This window comes from Sorex fumeus, unplaced genomic scaffold, assembly GCF_029834395.1.
Source record: "Sorex fumeus unplaced genomic scaffold, SorFum_2.1 ptg000122l, whole genome shotgun sequence".
Taxonomy (NCBI): domain Eukaryota; kingdom Metazoa; phylum Chordata; class Mammalia; order Eulipotyphla; family Soricidae; genus Sorex; species Sorex fumeus.
Genome location: NW_026606179.1, coordinates 2660569 through 2680974, shown reverse-complemented (window position 1 = coordinate 2680974; position 20406 = coordinate 2660569). Strand labels below are relative to the sequence as shown.

The window sequence follows — 20406 nt, the reverse complement described above, 5'->3', positions numbered from 1 at the left end:
ATATTAAAACAGTACTAATTTTAACAAAAAACCCTAAGTACAGTCTACGGAGAAGCCCTTCCTAAGCCTCTGCCCCCCAGACACCAAACTGGGTCCCAGTCCCGGATGCCTAGTGGAGCGGAGAGCTCACTCACTCATGCTCACCCTCGCGCCATCTCTCACACTCTGCACTCACAGACGGGGATGGGGGGTGCTGGCCTGAAGCAAGTACCAAAATAGTTTTAGAAATGACTGTCCAGCCAGCACAAGCATTAGAAAAATACTCTTTGCAAAGGGGACAGAAGGGCTGTGGAGTGGGAGGCGCAGGGCTTCTGGCCCTGCTGCCCTCACCAGTGGCACCGGGCAGACGACTGCTACGGGAAGGATCTCAGACCCACCCCAAAAGCTTTGGGCCCACATCCTGGGCCGGAGTGGGCAGGTCCTGCTGGACCCATAAGTCAACAGGTGTGGGTCTCTGATGGGCCAGGAGTCCGGAATTCCAGCTCCAAGCTGGTGGTAGTCTGGTAGTTCTGGCCCTTCTGGAAGGAGAAAAGAGGGTCAGCAGGAGGCCAGCGGAGCCCCACAGGACAAGTGTCACCATCCAGCCTCTCCAACGCAGACACAAGAGCCACCCGACCCTATCACATCTGAGCACTGACCACATGGTGGCCTGAGGCCTGGGAGGGAGCAGTGGTGACCCCACAGCAGATTAAGAGAACCGGGGCACCTGTCACACAGGCTGAGGCTGGGAAGGTTACGGCCCCAGATCCCGGCAAAACTACCCGTCAAGGCAGTCACAGTCCAAACACAGCACACAACAGGACTGCAGAGTCCTGTTGGGGCTTGGGGACAGGGTCTGGAAACCAAGCCAGAGTACTACTGCCAGGTAGGCAGGCTTTGGGGCCAGGGGCCAGGGGCCAGCGGGAATCTCCCTGAGAGGTCAAAGCTACTGACTGCACTTAGGTGAGGGCAGGGGAAACCCAAGCCTGCCACCCCCCACAGCACCTCATTTGATCAGGATGGCGCAGGCTCGAGCCTCATCTTCAGCCAGATTCCTCAGATTCTTCTCGGATTCCTCTGACGAGCTGGGGGAGGAGCATCAGTTAGAGGGTCCAGGAGCTCCACACCCAGTTGACATAAGGGGGTGCTGTAGGAGGCTGGGGAGTGGGGCAGAGCCTCCCATGGGCCTTCCCGCCCACCTCACCCCAGGAAATCATTCACATCTTCCACTGTGACATCTCCTGTTGTGTCCAGCGTGGTGTCAGCACTGGTGGCCGAGTCGACGGACATTGGCGAGAGGGTGGCCTCAGGTGGTGCAGGTGTATCTACAGGGCAGGATTGAGACTTCTGCTCATTTGGGCTGTCCCAGGGGCCTGGGACCCAATATAAGCTCAGCCCACAGTGTAACATGGAACCGATGGGCAACAGCGTCCTCCAGTACTCCAGGCTTGGCTGCCTTCTCCACAGCCCAGCCCCCGTCTGCTGTGTGGGCGCCCTGCCGTAAGTCCCCGGTTGCTGTGTGGGCGCCCTGCAGCCCTGCCGTAAGCCCCTGGCTGCTGTGTGGGTGCCTGGCAGCCTTGCCATACACCCAGCCCCCCTCAACAGTTCTTACTTCGAGCAGGATCAGGGCTTCCGTCGCACGTCCGTGAGGCCAGAATGATGCCTGGGGTTCCGTTAGCCTGGCTCAACTTGGGGGACTCTCGAAGCCTGTAGTTGCAGAGAGGGGACGTGATGTGACTCCATTCTATCCTGAGGGCTACCCTAATCCAGTGAGGTGGGGCTGTCCCGGGACAAGACCCCCAGTGAGGGACTACACCCCACATACTGGGTTCGGGTGGCATCGCAGCGCCAGCTGATGTCCAGACAGCAGAGTGGCTCCGTGATGTCCCGGGCACTTAGGGAGAAGCGTTCAAACTCCGAGGGGGAAATCAGGTAAAAACCTGAGGCAGGGAAGGAGGAGCAGGGATGTGGCTCCAGCCAGCATCTCGGTAGAAGCACCCTTCCTATGCACTCCCGACTCTGGCCCACCGGGCCCCTCACCCTGGCCGTGGCGCGTGAACACACAGGAGGCGATGCCGCTGATATCCTCCTTGCGGATGCAGGAGTAGTGCACCTGGGGCCGCAGGCCAGGCACCGAGAACACATGCACGTCACCCAGGTTCGTGAGGCAGGCCAGGCAGGTCTCGGTATAGTCCTCACAGGCCACGCTGGTGAACGTGGCCAAGGCCGCCTTGCGCACACGACAGCCTTCATGGGCCGTCAGCTTGAACTTGGTCTTGGCACTCACTTTGGGCAGCGTAAACACCTGGCAGCCAGCGGGTGACAGATGAGCAGAGCCTGGCTGGCCGGTGCCTCCCCCTGGGCCCTCCCTGTGGCTGCCAGTCCCGGCCCCACCCTGAGCACGACCTATACTTAGTCCTGTACCATTGGCCACTCTGCATGCTTAGCTGGGCACCTTCCTGCTCCAACTGCTCTCTTCAGCTTTATCCTGCTCTCAGAAACTGCCCAGGGTCCCGCCCTCTATGGCAAAGCCAATCACTACTTGGCAGTCAATGACCATGTCCCCTCAAACCAGGAGTTTCTGCTAGAGAGGCCGGGGACTGGTGAGGTCCTGGGTGAACAGTGGGCTGTGGAAACGCAGCAGGCAGAGGGCCTTATGCTGGCCAGCAGGGGCGCCACGGGTGGGATCAGTAAGTAGGGTACAGGCAGAGGGGCTTCCAGGAGGTCCCATGGGGTCTGGTGGTAGCGCCAAGGCAGCTCACCTTGAACTGCTCCTCAGAGGCAATGAGCACAGAGTGGCCGCCCTGCATGTCAGGCGCCTGTGCCAGGTCCCGTGAGGCCTCATAGGGTTCAGGCAGTGGACGGCCACGCCCATCCAACACTGCGATGGACACCACAGGGGCGCGGTGCATCAGCTGCACCTCCTTGCCCAGCACAGCCTCCACTGCCCGCTCAGGCCTCTTCTCACCACCTGTAGCAGCCGCAGGCACCTCCAGAGCGTAGGCAAACACAGAGCCCGAGTTGGTGCCCGCCCACATGGTGGGTCCGTGGTGAGTGGCTGCAGGAACACAGGTGAGTGAGCGTGAGGATCCATCCCATGTGTCTAGTGCCCCAGCTCTGTCTGGCCAATGATGGGGCCTGGTGCAAGGCATCCCACTGGGGCCCTGGTGTCTTCAATTCCATCCCCCTACAGCCTCGGCCTCAGTTCAGTAATGTACCCCCATCACAAGGCTCTGACTGACCCCCACCAGGGCCACCCCGCCCCCAGCCTGCTTCCCTCCAGCCCCTACATGCCCACCCACTGCGGCTGGCCAGGGACGCAGTTCACCTGCCTTCCATATAGAAGCTGCCACCTGCCCGATGCCTCCTTGGGAACCTCTCCTTGGCTGAGCCCCGGAGAGGTCAGTGAACAAGTCAAAACCCAACAGAGAGCCCAGCGCTCATGCCCTGGAAACGGAGTCTCGCTGGGATATGGCAAAGACCCCCCTGAAGCTGCCATGTCCAGTGGGGGAAGGCGCAGGCCTTGTATGCACTCAACCTCGATCCCCGGCATCCCATATGGTCTCCCGAGCCCCACAAGGAGTGATTCCTGAGGGCAGAGCAGTAGTAAGATCTGAGAAGTGCTTGGGTGTGACCCCAAAAAGAAACCAAAAAAAAAAAAACCCACCCCTGACAAACAAATGACACAGCTGGGGGGACAGGAGGGAGCTTGGGGGGAATCCCTTCTCAGGGATCCAGTGAAAAGCATGACCCAATGAAAAGCAAGCTGACTCAATAATAAACACACAAGTGTGAGGCTGGGGAGACAGTTCAGAGTGCAGGAACCCTGCATGCTTGGCACCTCATGGCACCACGTAACCCCCAACAAAAGGCAGTGTGAGCTGAGACATGGAACCATGAGTGGCTGGACCAGGGCTGCAAGGACATGGTAAGGCCCCTCGGGTGAGGACAGCACTTCCCTGGGCAGGAGCCTCCTGGAACTCGACGGGATCCCTGTAGCTTCCCAGCACCTCACACCTCACACCACGCACTCAGTGTTCCAAATGCCAACTCAGCCTCATGAGGGCAGGGTCTGCACCACTGCCCTGCAGACTTCGGGCTCCCTGCTTCCTTCAGAGATGCTGCTTCCCTCACGGCCCTTACCACAGGGACGCCCAAGGGAAGTGGGGGGTAGGGGAGTCAGGGAACAGAGTTCACCGATTTCCAATCTCCTGGAAGGCTCGGCCCTCCCACTCCCCACTTCCACCTGACTGATCCCTACCTGCCCCACCAAGCCCATTGCCCCAGTCAATGCTCACCATCTCGCAGAAACGTGTCAGCAAAGTAGAGACAGCGCACAACCCCCGAGAGGGAGTCATCGGCCGAGCGGGGCTCGATGCGGCGCTGCACAGGCGTCATCTCCACATCATGGGGACAAGTCTGCTCTGCTAGCTGCGCGTTGGCCTCCTGCAACTGGAGGGCCATGGGGCTCTGCATGCCGTGCTTCTGACATGCCCACTGCTCCCACTCCCCCCACCCCAGCTGGCCCTGTCATCCTAGGGGCTGGGCAGGTAAAGACGCCAGACTCCAGGCAAGTGCAGCGGGACCAGTTCCATCTCCCGGCTCACCTTGCTGTTGGCATTAGTTGCCCGCTTCTTGCCTGAGACCCGGCTCTTGCGGATGCGCCGAAAAGACTGACGTAGAGACTTCTTGAGTGACTTCACCCGCGAGAGTGGCCCCTCCATGGCCAGGGAATCATTGGGGTGGAGGGTGCACCTGGGGGCGGGCAGGTGCTAGCTGTCATGGAGCTGGCACCGGCTCCAGTTGGCACCAGGAGTTGGATGCAGCACCAACGCCTCCCAGGCGGGATGCCTGGCCTAAGGAACCCTGCTGTACTTTCCCATGGCAACCAAGCTGCCCAAGGCCTTCTTTACTGAGTCTACAAGAAGGGACTCTGGAGCGCCCAAGGCAGGCTGCATCACACACCCAAGCAGACCTCATGTCCCTGCACTCCGAGCCACTCCCCTACGCACCTGGCCAGCACAGAGCACTTGCGCTGGTAGTCAAAGAGGCCAAAGCCATGACTAGTGCCAAAGGCCACAAGGTTCCATTCTGCATGGAGTGTGACAGCGGTGACAGCGGCTGGCGGCAGGCACTGGACCAACACACGAGGCTGGAAGCCGGCGGGCCAGGGCAGCGGTCCCGTGCGCGGGCTCAGCCGCTCGTGGCCCTTCCACGTGAAGCCCTCACGGTCCTGGAGGAGATCCACACTGGCCACGTTCACTGCCTGCTCTGACGGCGCATCACTCAGTTCCAGCACCAGCACCTGCACCACAGCCAGGTCAGTGTGTACGAGTCTGCGTGCGCACCTGGACCTGCTAAGTCTCCTCTATGGCCGAGGGGGTCCCAGCACGGTCCTCAGCTCATGGACTAAGCACCTCCTGAGCACACAGGTACCAGGGCCCGCACTGAGCCCCAAGTGTGGATTAAGATCTACTGACCCCTGCCCTTCTAGATTAATGCCCTCCCCATAAAGACTGCCACCCTGAGCACCTTCTGCACACACAGGAGTGACCCTGCCCTCTCAGGGCTCACCAAATACCTGCCCCCACTGTCCCAGAGACCTCAGTTCAGTTCCTGTCACACCCCGCTCTGCCAACCCCTCCTGGAGCCCCACTCCTGCTTCTGTGCTTTTGCTGTGCTAGTTCCTCAGTGCCTCCACCACCCCCTTCTGGGTCCTCCTCCAGAAAGCCCTCAGGCCTACCTGGCCTGCAGTGCCAGCCACCACCATGTGGGCCGTGTACTTGCAGAGAGCCACCTTCTGCACGCCGAGCCGAGGGTCATCGCTGTATGGGTCAAAGCAGCCCACCTGGGGATGGGACGGAGTGATGACCCAGGGCAGAGCTGGGAGCAGGCTACAAGAGCTAGGGGAAGGACCCACCTTGCGGAAGGGTGGCCAGTCGTCCTCAGCAGCCTGGGCGAGACTGTCGGTGTGCTCGCAGTCTGTCTGGAAGAGGCCGGCTGTGCTCAGCTTGTAGAGAGGCCGCAGCGCCACGCCAGACGCGTCCCAGAAACGCACGGTGCCATCTTCATGGCTGCGGGGCGGGGGGGGGGATGGACACCGTCAGGCCCTGCGCACCCTTCCCTGTACCCACTCAGAGAGGACCTGCTCTACCACCTGCTCCAAATGCCACCCTGATGCCCACTGCAGACAACAGCCAGGACACACCCGCTGCAAAGGGCACACACAAGTCGAGTGCCCCCTCCATGCCAGGCATCGGGGCCTATGTATACCGAAGCCCTTCACACAAGATGGGAAGTGTGGGAATAACCACCAGAGTGATGAGCAGACGGTGGGAGGAGGCACAGTGGACCGGGGCCTCTGTGGCACCAGAGCCCCGTGGGGCATACAGTTTGTTCCTTTGTTCTGAGGCTCACTCGGGGGTGTTCAAGCCACTCCTGGCAGTGCTCAGGAGAGCCTACATAGTGCCTAGGTGGGCGGGGTGCAGTGCAAGCACCTGACCCGTTATTCGATCTCTTCAGTCCCAGAACAGAAGATTCGCTGGGTCATAAAGTGGTGATGTCAGCGGAGCAGCAGGAAGACAGGGAAGCTGAGCAGCGGTGGGGCGGGGATGCGAAGGGGAAGCAGCAGAGAAATGCGACTCCGCCACGACCAGGGCTGAGGGCCCAAGCCAAATTGGCAGTGGTGGGGGCCGGAGGCGGAAGGAGTGAAGAATGTGCATTTGTGAGGCTGGGTGGAACACTCAAGGGGCCAGAAAGGAGATAGGAGTGCTCCGGGAGCAGATAAAGAGCGAGTCAGAGGCCTGAGGGTCCCAGGGCCGGCAGGTATCGGGGCAGGGCAGGAAGTCAGGACCTGAGTCACCGGGCACGTCAGCGCCCGCCAGCCCAGTCAGGCTCTCTAGCACCTGCCCTGGGCAGCTCAGCGTGGGCCAGCCCAGATTTTCCGGTCCTAGCACAGGAAAGGTGGGTGGAGCCCAGTTCCAGGCCAAAAGGCAGGGCAGGATGGGGCAGGGCCTGGGACTCTTCATGAATCCACCCTGCAGGACGGGCTACCTGGTCCCAGAGCCCAGATCAGAGGGCACACCAGCGTTTGCCAGGCCCAGGATGAGTTCTGCTAAACCCCCAAGGGTAGCACCAGGTCCTGTTTGCCGCCCCCCCCCCCCCCCACCACCGGCACACACACACACACACACGTATTCAAGTCACAACTATGTCTGTCCATGGGACATACGTCTGCCTACCCAGTCAGCAACAGCCCTCGCTGCGACGGCTCCTGGGCCAGGTTCCGGCCACCAGTGATGGGCCAGCTCTGGAAGAAAGAGGCAGTGACGGGAATGAAGGGTGAGGACGAACACCTCTTCCTGAGCCCACCTGCCCCCAGGTCCCCACAGACCTGCTTGGTTATCCCCCAAAGCTTCTGCCCTGGCAGTGACCCCACCTCCCCAAGACGCCCCGCCTGGCGGTGATCCCACCTCCCCAAGATGCCCTGCCACAGGACAGACGTCTCAGACACACACCAAGGCACTGGAGGCAGGCGGAGGGCTCTGCTGCTCGCCCACGCTCAGAATACGGGCCCACAGCTTGGCAGGGACATTGGCAACATGGGCTGAGCAGGTAATAGCGGACGAGTGCAGAGGAGCCAGGTAGGGGGCGGGCACGGTGGGCCAGCCAGGGGTCTGCAGGTCCAACACGACCAGCTCCTCTTCGAGCAGCACGGCCAGGGCCTGGGGCTCATCAAATTCTGTGGGGCAGGGAGAGGTTAAGTGCAGCCACAGGTGGCACCAGGCACGGGGCAGGGAGGCCAGGACACACACCGTCCTCAGGCTGCGTGCTGTGCACCGTGAAGAAGTCAATGACACGGGAGGTAAAGTCCAGTGTCACCAGAGTCTCGGCCCGGAGCACACTGACGCAGTGGCGGTCGCCATAGCTGGCACGGGGCATGCCTCCACTGAAGATGATAAAATGGCCCCTGCGTGAGAAAGGAATCACCTGAGCTTCGAGGGCCACGGGAGACACTGAAAGGAACCATGTCCTGGGGACCCCAAGCTCATGCACCCACCCGGCCCCGCCCAAAGTCCTGCCCCACATACCAGACTCAGCTTCCCACCTACCCCGATTCACAGCTTCGCCACAGGATCTTGTTGATGGCTTTACAGGGGAAAGGGCCTGGTGGGGCAGGGGGGCGGGGGGTGGAGGGTGGTAGTGTCAGGCTCACTTGCCCACGGGCACCATGAGATCCCAGCCACATTTCTCACTGCTTCTGCCATGCCCACCACGTCCATCAATTATCCCTTACAGCTGCTTCCTGCCTCTCTGAGGACCCACCAACCTGGAAGTCTCACCTTCTCAGATCTACTAATGGCGCTGTTGCCTTCCGCAGTCCTCCTGGACAACCCCCCCCCACCCCCCCCCAAGGCCAGGCAGTCCCTGGATCCAGGCCCGGGCTCACCTGTCCACCCCATGTTCAGACAGTGGGGGCAGTCCCCGCTCACCATAGGGCGTAGTGGCTGCGGTGGGCTGCGCAGTAGGGGAGCTGCTGTCAGCTGACCAGACGGCGTAGCTGCCATCACTGTGCGAGCTGACCAGCGTGTGGCCACCACGCTCCCAGCACAGGCTCTCCAGCTGCTGCAGGGCAGGGGCATGAGAGTGAGCGAGGCAGCAGGGCAGAGCCCGACCTCAGCACCAGCCTCGTCCACGTACCTGGTTCCCTAGGAAGACATGCTCCGCACACTGTGCGGCCAGGTTCCAGATGACCAGCAGACCCCGACTGTAGCCGATGAGGATCTTATTGGGGTCCCGCAAGTGTCCCTGGAGCGATTCCACAGGGCCCAGTGCCTTCCCACACCGGTAATCATCTGGAACACTGCAGATGGAGCTCAGGTGAGCCAGCAAGACACTGCTGGGCATGGGGCGGGTGCTAGGAAGTGGGCCTGGCTCTCACCTTCGTAGAACCTCATCTGGGCTCAGCGTCCGCCCCTCCAACAGCATCAAGGTGGGAATATCCAGGAAGCAGACAGTGCCACCCTCGGTACCCAGGGCTGCCATGTTGCCAGCAGCCACCAGCAAGACCACTGTGACTCGGGCGAGACTTGGGGGACCGCTGCAGGGGACAGGGGAAATGAGTGAAGAGTCCATCTACCTGCTAAGACGGGTGTGCAGGGGTCGGGGCAACTGGGAGCTCATTCCAGCTCCTCTGCGCTCACTGGGGCCTAATTATCAAGTGGGCTGGCATGCAGGGAAGGCGACAGTGGCGGCTACAGGCATCATAATTAGCTTGCTCAATTATTCATCGGGATGGCAGCAGGGAGAGGAATAAAAATAGGTTCCCTGGGTCTTGGAAATGGGCTCCTGAACTCCTCCCACCCATCAGGAGGGGTAGCGTGAACCAGGCCACCTCTGAACAGGGCCAGAAGCAGTAGGACGCACCCAGAAACCCTGCTGCCCACAGAATTCTCTGACTTGGCATGAGACTGCCCCTGCTAGAGGCTGGAGACCTGGCTCAGGGCTGGCTGGCTTCGGTCTCCCCCAAATATAGGCACAAGGGCCGAAGCAACAACGCAAAGGGCTGAACATGTGCTATGCATGTAGGAGTCTCGGGGTTCAATTCCTAGCACCACATAGGGTCCCCTGAGAACGAGTCAGGAATAATCCCTGAGCCACCACCAGGTGCGATGCTACAATGTACAAACAAAACCCACAAAAGACACAAAACTGAGCCAGGCAGGAGCAGTACGGCATCTTGCTGAGCCCAGAGAAGCATCCAGGGACACACAGGACTCAAGACTGGGGTCACAGAGGGAGAGGCCCTGTACAGTTTAAGGAAGGCTCCAGGCGCAGAGCTGAGCCTGTATTCATCACACTGCACTCTGTCACCTGCAGCCAGTCACCCGCCCTCAGGGGAAGCATGGGAAGGAGTCTGCAACACAATGCCAGATCTCCGGTCTTGCATCTCCCAGTGCCCAAGCTCTGATGGACTCAGTGGTTCCTCAGTCCAAGTCCACAAAATCCACAGGAACATTTCAGCCAAGCAGGTACAAACGCAGCCTCTGAGAGCTGGGCCCAGCTCAGTGAAGCAACCCTGCACGCAGTCCCACCTCCCATCCCAGGCCTCCTGTGCCCAGCAGCTGCTCCTCCAGTACCTGGCTCCATCAAAGCCGGGCCGGGTGGGTGGCTGAAAGCTGCACACCTGCTCCAGGCGGGCACAGCTGCTGTGGTGGACAATCTCCCAGAGGTGTAGGCTGCTGTCATCCAGCAGCGTCAGGAGGCGGCCCTGCAAGATGGGGAGAGGTAAGACGAGGCTGGCCTGGGGAACATGAGGACCACGCTGCAGAGGCTTACCTGGCCAGATAGGAAGTGAATCTGGGTGACTGTGGCTGTGTCTCGGTGCAAACCAGCAAACTCCACACCAGGAGCACCGTAGCTGAGGGCAACAGGTCAAGGGCAGAAACCAGCAGCACAGCAGGAATCAGAGTACAGGACAATCTGTCCTGTCCTGCAGGAGCTCTCTGAGGCCATGTGGCCCCAACCCTGTACATGCTCCTACACCCCTACTCTGCCCCAGGTTCCATCCAGCCCCTCAGGCAGAGCTGCTGTCGATGGATGGGGCCATGTGGGGCCACATGGATAGGGCCATGTGCTGGGGTCACGCAGCACTTCAGTGTCCAGGCCGCTTCCTCCCACAGCAGGCCCAGGGCCTGCTCGGCTGCTTTACAGGTGAGTACAAAGAGGCCGGTGACCTATATCAAGAGCCCAGTCAGTGCCAGAGGACCACATCCCTGTCCCAACAGACAGCAGGCCAGCGAGGCCCAAGTGGCCCAAGGAGGAGGGGCTGGGGAGGGGTCAGCAATGTTGCCCAGCGACAGTATCCAGTATCGGTTGCCTGGAGTTGGAGTTGAGATTCCCTGCAGGAGCATTGAAAAATACAAGACAAGGGGACAAAAGAGGGGGCAGGAGCGATTGGGCGGGAACCAGGGTCACCAAGGAGACACAGCCAGGCCTGAGGGGGAGGGGCAGACTCTCCCTTCTCAGCCAGGGATATACTCTCCAGCCTCAGTTTCCCAACCTTGGGGCCTGGGCTGTGGTGGTCTCGGGGTGGCATTCCGAGGCTGCCTCAAGCTCAGGTCCCTCGGCACCCACAGAGCCAGTATACAAGCAAGAACGCAGGCCAGCATGCAGCTGACAGAGGTGTCCTCAGCTGCTGGAATACAACACACAGGTGGGCTGCAGGCCATGAGGGGGGTGTCCCCCCAATGCCTCTGGGACTCATGGCCAAGGAGAGGGGCTCTGTGCCCACCCACCTACATGAGCAGAAAGCGGCTCAGCGAACACAGGCTTGATGCCATCTCTTCATGGCCAGTGGCCCCAATCCTGGGGGGCGGGGGGTCTCCTGCCCCTTCTTTAGGCACTGACTCATTTTCCCCAGACTGATGCCTCTGATGAGGGAGACACAAGGATGGAGTGGGCAACCCTCAGTGAGCAGCTGCCAGCCAGATCCTGCACCTCTGTGGCCCCCTCCCAGGAACCTTGCCCTTAGCAGTGGGGGTGAGATTCCCCACAGAAGGCAAGAAGGCATTCAGCTGCCTGCTCACCCCCACCCCACCCCCACCCTAGGCCTGAGGGGGAAAATGCCCGCTTTGTGCTGCTCACATGGCCCATTGTGTAGCCGCCAGCATCCAGGTGGGGGCCGTGCTGCGCTCGCCACACTGAGCCTGGCACCAGCCCTGCCACCAAAAACACGTATCTTCACACTGGCACGCGTGCATGTGTCCTACACCCAGGGTAAGGTCTGCTACCTAACTCCAGTCCACCCACCTCCTCAGCACGCAAGCACACCCAGGCCCCTGGCCTGGGATCTTCAGTTAGACGAATGGAGGAAGAAAGGTCGCCTAGGTAACTGGCTTACTGGAGTGTAGTAAGGGACAGCTGTGACACGACGAGACCTCTCTCTTCTCCCCCCCCCCCAGCCCCCAGGCCACACCCCCCACATCCACCCCCATCACCATCATCTCTGCCAGGACTTTCCCAGCAAAGAAGATGCACCCACCTCCACCAGACTCCTGGCACCTGCTGGGGCTTCCGAGGCCAGGCCCCGCCCGCCCCAGGAACCTAGCATGCAGAAGGCCTGTGGGGTGGACAGGCAGTGAAGGATACATCTTGACGGCCCCAGACTTGGTGCCAATTGCCATGATTCGAAGCTCAGAGTCAAAAGCCAAGGCACTGGGCTGGTTGGGGAAGCCATGTTCCACAGTCTGCAGGAGAGGGGAAGGTATTCACACAGGCACAGCTGCCCCCAGCCCACCCTGAGGACCGCGCCAAGGTGGTCTCCAGGTTCCGCCACTGCTTGCACCCTCTCCCATCCCCCATCCCCCCACACACTCTGGGCATCAATCTCCTGGACTCTGAAATGGGCAGTCAAGCCCCTATGCAGCCCCTGGGCTCTGGCACAGAGGGTCTGCCCTCCCAAGAGCCCCTCCCTCAAAACACCCAGGTCCACCCCACCATGTCCAGAGTGGCAAACAGGGAGAATAAGGATCACTGAGGTACTGCCATGGTGGGACCACCCCAGAGACCCACGCTGAAAGCTGGGAGGCAAGGCAGCATGGGGCCATGTGAAGCCAGTGGCCCACCCCGAGGCCCCACACAACGGTCAGAAGCGCACACCCAGATCAGAAGGCAGACAGGGCTACTGAGGCCCAGACAGAGCAAGTTTCTGCCCAGTCCCTGAAGTTGTCCTCCACCACCAAGTCCTAGGACCTCCAATTGGGAATCAGGCAGCAGGACTCCCCCTGGATCTGGGTAGGGGCTGATGCATGCACTGGGCGTGCTAATTAAACGTCCAATTCCCACGGGGTCCCTGGACTAATGGGGCCAGTCCCAATACGAGTCTGTCCACTCAGATTGCATTTATTCCTTCCTTCCGCCTGACTCCTCTCTACTCCATTTGCCCACTCACCCAAGGAGTTCCTACTCATCCCCCAAACCTAACCGGGGTGGAGGGAACCTCAATATGGGACAGGAGTGAGCCATCACCACCACCTGACCAAGCCTCAGAAAGACACTCACTGTCAGAAACACTGGTCCCCAGACCAGCCCTAACAACCTCCCTCCTGCCTCAGTCCACTCCACAAGTGAAGGAGCCCTAGGGCAGCTGGCTTCTCCAAGCCGCAGTCTCCCAGCAGTTTCCCACCAGGCACCGCGGGCAGAGCAGCCGATCTGCCCTTCCCCAACAGCATGGCAACGCCCATGCTGGACCCGACCACACCAGGCCAGTTCTGCCTCTCCTCAGGACCCTCCCGAAGCAGCCAGCTAATTCAGCATCAAAGCCAAGTCCTGGGTGAAGAGAGTGGACTCCAGGCGCAGGCCCTGGCATCCACTGTCCCTCCAGCTAGAAGCCTCACAGCATTTCCCATTTGGGCTCCTTTTCAGTGCTCAGGTTTCAGCTCAATCATTCCTCACAGGCCTCCCGGAAACCCTGGCTGTAGCAGCCATGCATGTCCCCACACTCCATGACCTCACCCTACTTTATTCTAAGCACACAGCCCCAGCCAAACTGCTGTACATTCTACTCTCTTGTTTTCACTTTCTGCCCCCTGCACGAAGAGGTACTTGTCCCTTTAAGCCACGGTGGTCCCACAGCCTCACAGCAGGAGCTCAGTCTGTCACCTGACACAGAGCAGGCACCTCCACAGCAGCCTGAGAGCAGGGGTGTGACCCCAAACCCATGCTCTCCAGGGCCCTTCCCCCTACTTGGGAATCCCGGGGTCCGAGTCTTTGGGGCTTTCTTTTGGGAAGGGGAGGACACACCTGTGGTGTTCAGGGAGGGGCAGAGATTAAACCCAGGTTCCTGCATGCTGAGCACGTGCTCCAGCCCACACTATTCTTCAGGGATCGCCAAGCTCTTGCCACTCAAGATGGGGTGTCATCCCCTCAGCAGTGCTCCTTGCCACGCCAGGCCAGCCAGGGGAAGCAAGCCTCTGCACCGTCTATCTCAGGTGTGCGTGTCACAGCCCACCTCAGGGGGAGAGGAGTAACACCCTAGCCCAAAGTTGGCTCTCTGCAGGCAGGGGCACCAGTTCCCCTGTGGGACCCGCAGGCCCCCTGCCAAGTTTGTGGTTCCTGAGCCTGAAGGTCCAGGCAGTGCCCACCATCCCTCGGAAACATCGCCTGACCCAGCACTGCAGGTCTAAGAGTCCAGAGCTTCTCACAGACAAGCCTCCTCCCTGGAACCAGAAGAGACCCTCCAAAACTCCCTGCCCTTCGGAGCAGCAAGTGAAGGGCCAGGGATGAGGCTCAGTGGCAGAGCACTTGTCACGTGCATGTGAAGTCCTGCGCTCGACTCCCGGCACCGCAAAACCAGGGGCCAGCGGCTGACACAGTGGTCAGGGCACATACCTAGCATGTGTCCAGCCCAGGTTCAATCCTCATGGCTTGCTGAGGGTCACTTAGAGTAGTTCGAGGCCCGCAAGCACTGTGGGCTGTCCAGGAGGCCGTGGGGTGCAGCTGGGTTGCTGAGTATAGCTGGGTGGAGCGTCCCCACCCCTGAGCACCACATGGGAGCCCGAGCTCCCCGCCCCAACCCCACCCCACAAAAAATAATTTAAAAAAACAACAAAAAAGCTAAAGTCGAATCGCACGGACAAAAGACACCACCAAAGCAAAGGTCCGCAGCTCACTGTGACTTCGGGCCAGCTGTCACACCCCTCGGAGCCTGACTTTTCTCACCTGTTCCGGGGCTAGCTCTACTCTGAGGGCTAGTGAGGGTTGGGTGGGCACAAGTCTTGCGGGTGCAAGGCAGGCAAGAGGCAGGCTCTCTGCTAGCACACACACGCCAACGGGGCTGAGCAGCCCTCGCCGCCCCACAGCCAGAGGCGGTTCACCGGCCCGGGTGACTCGGCGGCCAGCGACCAGGCAGGGGGGTCACGTGGCCCCATTTCCTAGCCAGGGAAACTGAGGTCCCGCGGCCGGCAAGCAGTGGAGTCCGGAGCCAGGCGTCGCCCCGCAGTGAGGCAGGAGCCGGCGAAGCCGCGAGGTGGGGGCAGGGCGGAGAGGGGCGAGGAGCAGAGTTCCCGGCCCCACCCCCAACATCTGCCTCCACTCCTCACCTCTGGGGCCGGCCGGGGTGCGAAAGCCGAACAAAGCGGGCCCAGGGCAGGGCTGGGCAGGGGCGCCCAGGGGCCCCGGGAGCGCGGCGGGGAGCGGGCGCGAGTCCCCGGGGAGGCACACCGGAGGAGACAGCGGCGGGGGGCGGAGGGCGAGCGCGCGGACGGCGCTGAGGGGCGCGGGGGGCCGGGACGCACAGGTAGGCGGAGGCCGGCGGGCCCGGGCGGCGCGGCCCAGACACCCGGAGACGGACGCGGAAAGTCGGCGAGAGCGACCCGGACCCACCCGGGGTCCGAGCGCCGCGGCGCGGAGGCGCGGCGGCGCGGGGCCCGCGCGGGGGCGCCCGGCCCGCGCCGCGCCCGGCCCGCGCCCCCTCCCCCTGCGCCCGACGTGGCTCGGGTCCGCGGCCCCCGGCCGGCCCCCTCGCGCCCCCCGCGCCCCGCCGGGCCGCGGGCGCACCTTGTTGAAGGCGAAGAGGTCCTGCTTCAGCTTCTCGCGCTGCGGGTCGGCACCCTGCCGCCGGAACCGAAACTTCATCATCTTGCGTCCGGCCGCCCGCGCCGCCGCCCGCAGGATGCGCCGCGCGGCCCCGCGGGTCCTGAGGCGCGGGCGGGGCGCCAGGCTGCCCGGCGCGGGCGTGCGGGGCGGGGCCTGCGCGGAGGGTGGGTGCGACTGACGCGCCGCCGGGCCAATGGGCGCACCCGGGCCCCCTCGCCCCGCCCCTGCCGGCCAGACAATGGGGAAAACAGGGCCCCCGGGTTCGGCCGGGCTCGCCAAAGGACGCCGCCGAGCATGCGCCTCTGCGCGGGGCCTGCCGGGACTTGTGGTCCGCGAGCCAAGCCCCGCGTGGGCGGCGGGGAACAAACTTCCGAGTGGGTCAGAGAGACTTTCCCAACTTGGACGAAGCTCTTCCCTATCCCCAGCCGGTAAGCGACGCAGCCCTGTCCCGAAAATCAAGGGTCTGTTTGGCTTCCCTTTCCCTATGTCTAATTTTCCACTTACCCGGTTATTGGCAACTTGTGTTTGGTCTGGCTTTTTTTTTGGGGGGGTGGGGGTGGGAATGCGGGGTGGGTGCAGGGGGAACACACCCGGCGATGATCAGGGTTACTCCTGGCTCTGCACTCAGGAATCATTCCTGGCAGTGTTCGGGGATGCCCGGGATCGAACCCCAATCAGGTCAGCCGCGTGCAAGCGCCCCACCGGCCGTGGTACTATGGCTCCGGCCCCCGTGCAACTTGGTGTTTTACCAGCTTCTGGAGCCTACTTGGAGTGTTCCTAGCCAGAGATGCGGCCACCTCCCTGCTTCAGTACTAAATGTGTGGTCAGTCAGGAATGCTTTCTTCAGGCCCCAGGGGGACTCCTACACATCTTTCAGGACCTGATGCAAAAAAACTGTGCGTGACCACCGAAATTTCACACGGAAATTTCTTCGCAGTTCCCATCAGCCAAAGGGAGGGAACAAGGCCTCCCTTCGGAGAAGGGGGCGGTCCTCAGGAAGTATGACAAGCAAGTCCTGGGCTTTTCCAGAGCTGGGGGAAGGGCCTTGCCTGCAGGGAACAGTATATAAACAAAGCTGTGCCTGACCTCCCCGCTCTGAGGGACTATCAGCCTGTGTGGCTTCGTCCTCCCTTTCTCCTCTGCATAATGGCCTTGAAGCTAAACCTTTCCTTCCAGACTGAGCACAGGCGGCCCTGAGTGCAGGGCAGGCCTGAGCTCCCACAAGTTTACCCCGGGTTGGATTGGAAGAGAGGAATGTGGGTGGGGAGCAGAGAGGGAGAGGAGGGAAGAAGATGGTAACAAGAGCCAAGCTTGAGAGTGCAGGCACTATTCAAACCAGGTTTCAGCTGATTTAATGTTCTCAGCAGTTCTATGAGGACAAACTACAACACTATAACAATGATATCTAGGAGCAGGAGGGATAGTGCAGGCACTCACACAACCCAGGCTTGACCCCCGGCACCCTATATGGTCCCCTGAGCTCTACCAGAAGTGGTTCCTGAGTGCAACGCCAGAGTAAGCCAAGTACTGGGTATGCCCCCCCAAAAAACAATATTTAGTTTTACAGATGAGGAGACAAAACAGATGGGCAAAGAGGCCAGGGGCTTTCTAACTTGAGTTATAGACAGAGCTAGCCACCTCAAGTCCAAATTTGGTAGCTAAGACAGCTCTATGGCCTCGGTTCTGGTTCATACTTTACCACCTGACAAGGACTATGCCTCAGTTACGTTTTCCACAAAATGAGAGCCTCAAACAGAAAAGTATTAGAAAGTCTTTAGTTCACATTCCAACTTCCCCACTTTTGTTTTTTTGGGCCACACCTGGCTGTGCTCAGGGATTACTCCTGGCTCTGTGCTCAGGGATTACTCCTGGCTCTGTGCTCAGGGAATCGTTGGGCTTGGGGGACCATATGGGGTGCAAGGAATCCCACCCAGATTGGTCACTTGCAGGCAAGGCAAGCACCCTACCCTCTATACCATCTCCAGCTCCTGCCACTTTTATTCTTGAAAGTAGGGGGGGAAGGGGCCTGCTGAAGAGATGATACAGAGATTAAGGCACATACTTTGCATATGGCTTATCCTGTTCTGATCCCCAGGCTGTTGGACCCCCAAGCCCTGACAGGAGTGATCCCTGAGCATAGAACCAGGGGTAAGCCCTGAGCATTGCCCCGTGTAGCCCAACACGTACCCCCCATCCCAAATATTTTTTTGGGCCACATCAAGCAGTGCTCAGGGGCAAAGTATATATACCCCAGTTTTATTTGTGGGGAAGGGATAGACTACACCTGGTGATACTCAGGGGTTACTCCTTGCTGTGCTCAGAGGACCTATATGGGATGCCAGGGATGGAACCCGGCTCAGCTGTGTGCAACACCTACCCCTGTAATATCACTCCTGCCCCTCACCCTTGTCTTTTTTGAGTCATCTTAAATTTTGTTGTTTTTGCGTCACTTCATTGGTGCCCACGGATCATTCATGGTAGTACTTGGGGAATCATGCAGTTCTCCTGCATGCGAAGCATACACCCTTTGAACATAGTCCTTTGAGCCATTTCTCCAGCCTCCTAATATTTTTTAAAGGCGTTCCCATTTTTTTTGTTAAATTTAAACAAAAATCTATTTTTCCTCCACTTCCCTATGTGCCGTGCCTGGTAAACTTGTGAAGACTTCAGATGGTGCCAGACACACTACTTGCTAACCCCCCCCCCCCCCCCCCCCGCCGTCCCCCTGCAGTGCACAGAGCCTAGTCCTTGCTCGGTGCTTAGGAATGATGCCTGGTGGTGCCGGGACCATATACAGAGCAAGGGATTGCACCAGCGCTGGCCACGTATGAGGCAAACACCGTAACCCTGTATTCTCTTTGCAATCCTGTTCACACATTTTTAGCTGTAGTGCTTGCCAGGGCTTGTACCCCTTTTCCTGGTGTTTACATACACATAGCTGTGGTGCATCCAGAAATCTGTTGTAGTACCAGGGACCACAGATAGCAGAGCTGACTGGATTAAGCTCAGCATGTAGGGGACACTGGGGATTTGAATTCATTGACTACATACTTGCAAGGTAGGTGCTCTAAGCCCCTGTACTATTCCTCTGGACCCCAAACTCACCCATTTAGAAGCTGTGCAACATAAAGCAAGTTACTTAAGATTGTTCTTGCTTCACAATCTGTAAAAATGGACACTAGTACCTACCTCAAAGGGTTTGTGTGAAGATGAAAAGAATTAGAACTTGTAAAGACTTCAGAAGGTGCCAGACACACAGGAAAAGCCATATGTTTGCTGTTATTATAGTTCCTGCTAATTGCTATTTGATCCCTTCTCTATCACCCTGGGCAAGTTTCTCAGTCTCCATTTTTTTGGCTATGAAACAGGACTTAGTCATCAGGCAGTCATCAAGCCACCCCCCAGCCATACTCTTGGGGGCAGGGGTGGGGTTGGGGGGTGAGCAGTGCTAAACATCTGGAGTTAACTGTCCTGTGATGGAGTACACAAGGGGCTTTGAGAGCCCAGCAGAGACATCTAGCCCACAGCAAGTGTCCTGGAGTTCTAGGAATACAAAGCTGGAAAGGGATGTATAGGCACACAAGATTCCAGTGGCAAGCAGGGGTTCACAAAGTGTCAATCCCACAAACACGTGTTAACAATGCAGATCCTAGGTCCCTCCAAAATGAATACTTGTAAGTTGGGGGTACCAGGATTTGAAGCTTTTTAGTTTTAAGATTTCGGGCCAAACCCTGCAGTGCTCAAGGCTTACTCCTGGCATGCAAAGGAAGCACCTTAAACTCCTGCACCAGCTTTTTGGCCCCAGAATCTGAATTTTAAAGCAGGCCTTTCCCAGGTGATTCTGAGGCCCAAAGCTGAAGGGAATTAAATGGGTACACTGGAATTCATGAGAAACTAAGACCTGGGTAGACAGGCCCCCGCCGTCCACACAGTCAGGCAGTTCAGAAATGGCACTTATAAGAGTACCATTTTCCAGGCAGGGAGGTTGTAGGGCAATAATGACTGTTTGTCTCTCCTCTCCTGAGGGAGGCAGTCCAGGCCTGTGATTACCACAGTAGCCCAAGGCAACAGGGCAAAGCTGAGTTTGTTGCGTGAAGCAGAATACTTGGGGTGCAAGGAAACAAGGGAAGGGTGTGAACACAGGTTCTTTTACTATCAGGCAGCCTACTTATTTGGGGAGCTGGGGGAGGCACTCAAGTCAGCAAGTACTGGTGAGAAAACTGGTTATTTCTTTCTGGCCAAAAAGACCCTGCTACCCACTTGGTATTTCCTGGGGGGTCTCCTTCATCCCTCCTCCGAAGCTACCCCAGTACTCTAGCCCAGTTCTGGGCACAGGTCCTAGATATGGCTTCAGATCCTAAGAACCCCCATAGTCACCCAGTTACACATTCACCTTGGATCTCAGTTCCTGTGATGAAAATGTGGTCAAGATCGTATGTGATGATTCCTGACAAGTTGAGCACAGGGCCAGGTAGGATCAATGCATAATGAATTAGCACTTTTGTCATTTTGGAAGCAGTGCTGGAGATCAGACCAGGGGCCATCACACACGAAAGGCAAATACTCTCACAGGGAACCATATCCCCAGCCTGTGAGGCAGCAAATTTTTAGGATTCACACCCCATGCTGGCAACCTCACCAGTCTTCAAACATACCTTTGCATTTGTTGTTTTCAAGCTTGAGCCACTTCCCAGCATGTTTTCACTCAATCAAATCCTTTACCGTTTGATCTTGACCCAAATGACACCTCCTGAACTGTTGCCCCCACTCCGGAGGTCCTCCTGCAGAGTTCCCTGACTCCCTCTTCTCATCTGCCACGTATTGTATATA

General features: G+C 59.2%; 1 protein-coding gene across 2 annotated transcripts; it reads right to left on the bottom strand.

Annotated features, from left to right (window-relative positions):
* Positions 1 to 2: 2 nt before the first annotated feature.
* Positions 3 to 15716, bottom strand: LLGL1 (LLGL scribble cell polarity complex component 1). Of its 2 annotated transcripts, none has more exons than XM_056136905.1 (23): positions 15538 to 15716; positions 12130 to 12227; positions 10318 to 10399; positions 10119 to 10249; positions 8921 to 9079; positions 8680 to 8842; positions 8472 to 8601; positions 8091 to 8145; positions 7794 to 7948; positions 7497 to 7720; positions 7221 to 7288; positions 5900 to 6053; positions 5723 to 5827; positions 4992 to 5284; positions 4587 to 4734; positions 4278 to 4431; positions 2742 to 3037; positions 2020 to 2284; positions 1805 to 1919; positions 1592 to 1686; positions 1184 to 1304; positions 985 to 1064; positions 3 to 518 (listed from the first exon to the last, which is right to left on the bottom strand). In XM_056136905.1, exons 1-22 carry the CDS (start codon positions 15616 to 15618, stop codon positions 986 to 988), a joined length of 3171 nt encoding a protein of 1056 aa, XP_055992880.1. In that variant the 5' UTR covers positions 15619 to 15716; the 3' UTR covers positions 3 to 518; position 985. The 2 variants fall into 2 exon arrangements, with proteins under 2 accessions (XP_055992880.1, XP_055992879.1); XM_056136904.1 differs by having other exon boundaries at positions 4 to 518; positions 8472 to 8604.
* Between the last annotated feature and the right edge of the window lie 4690 nt (positions 15717 to 20406).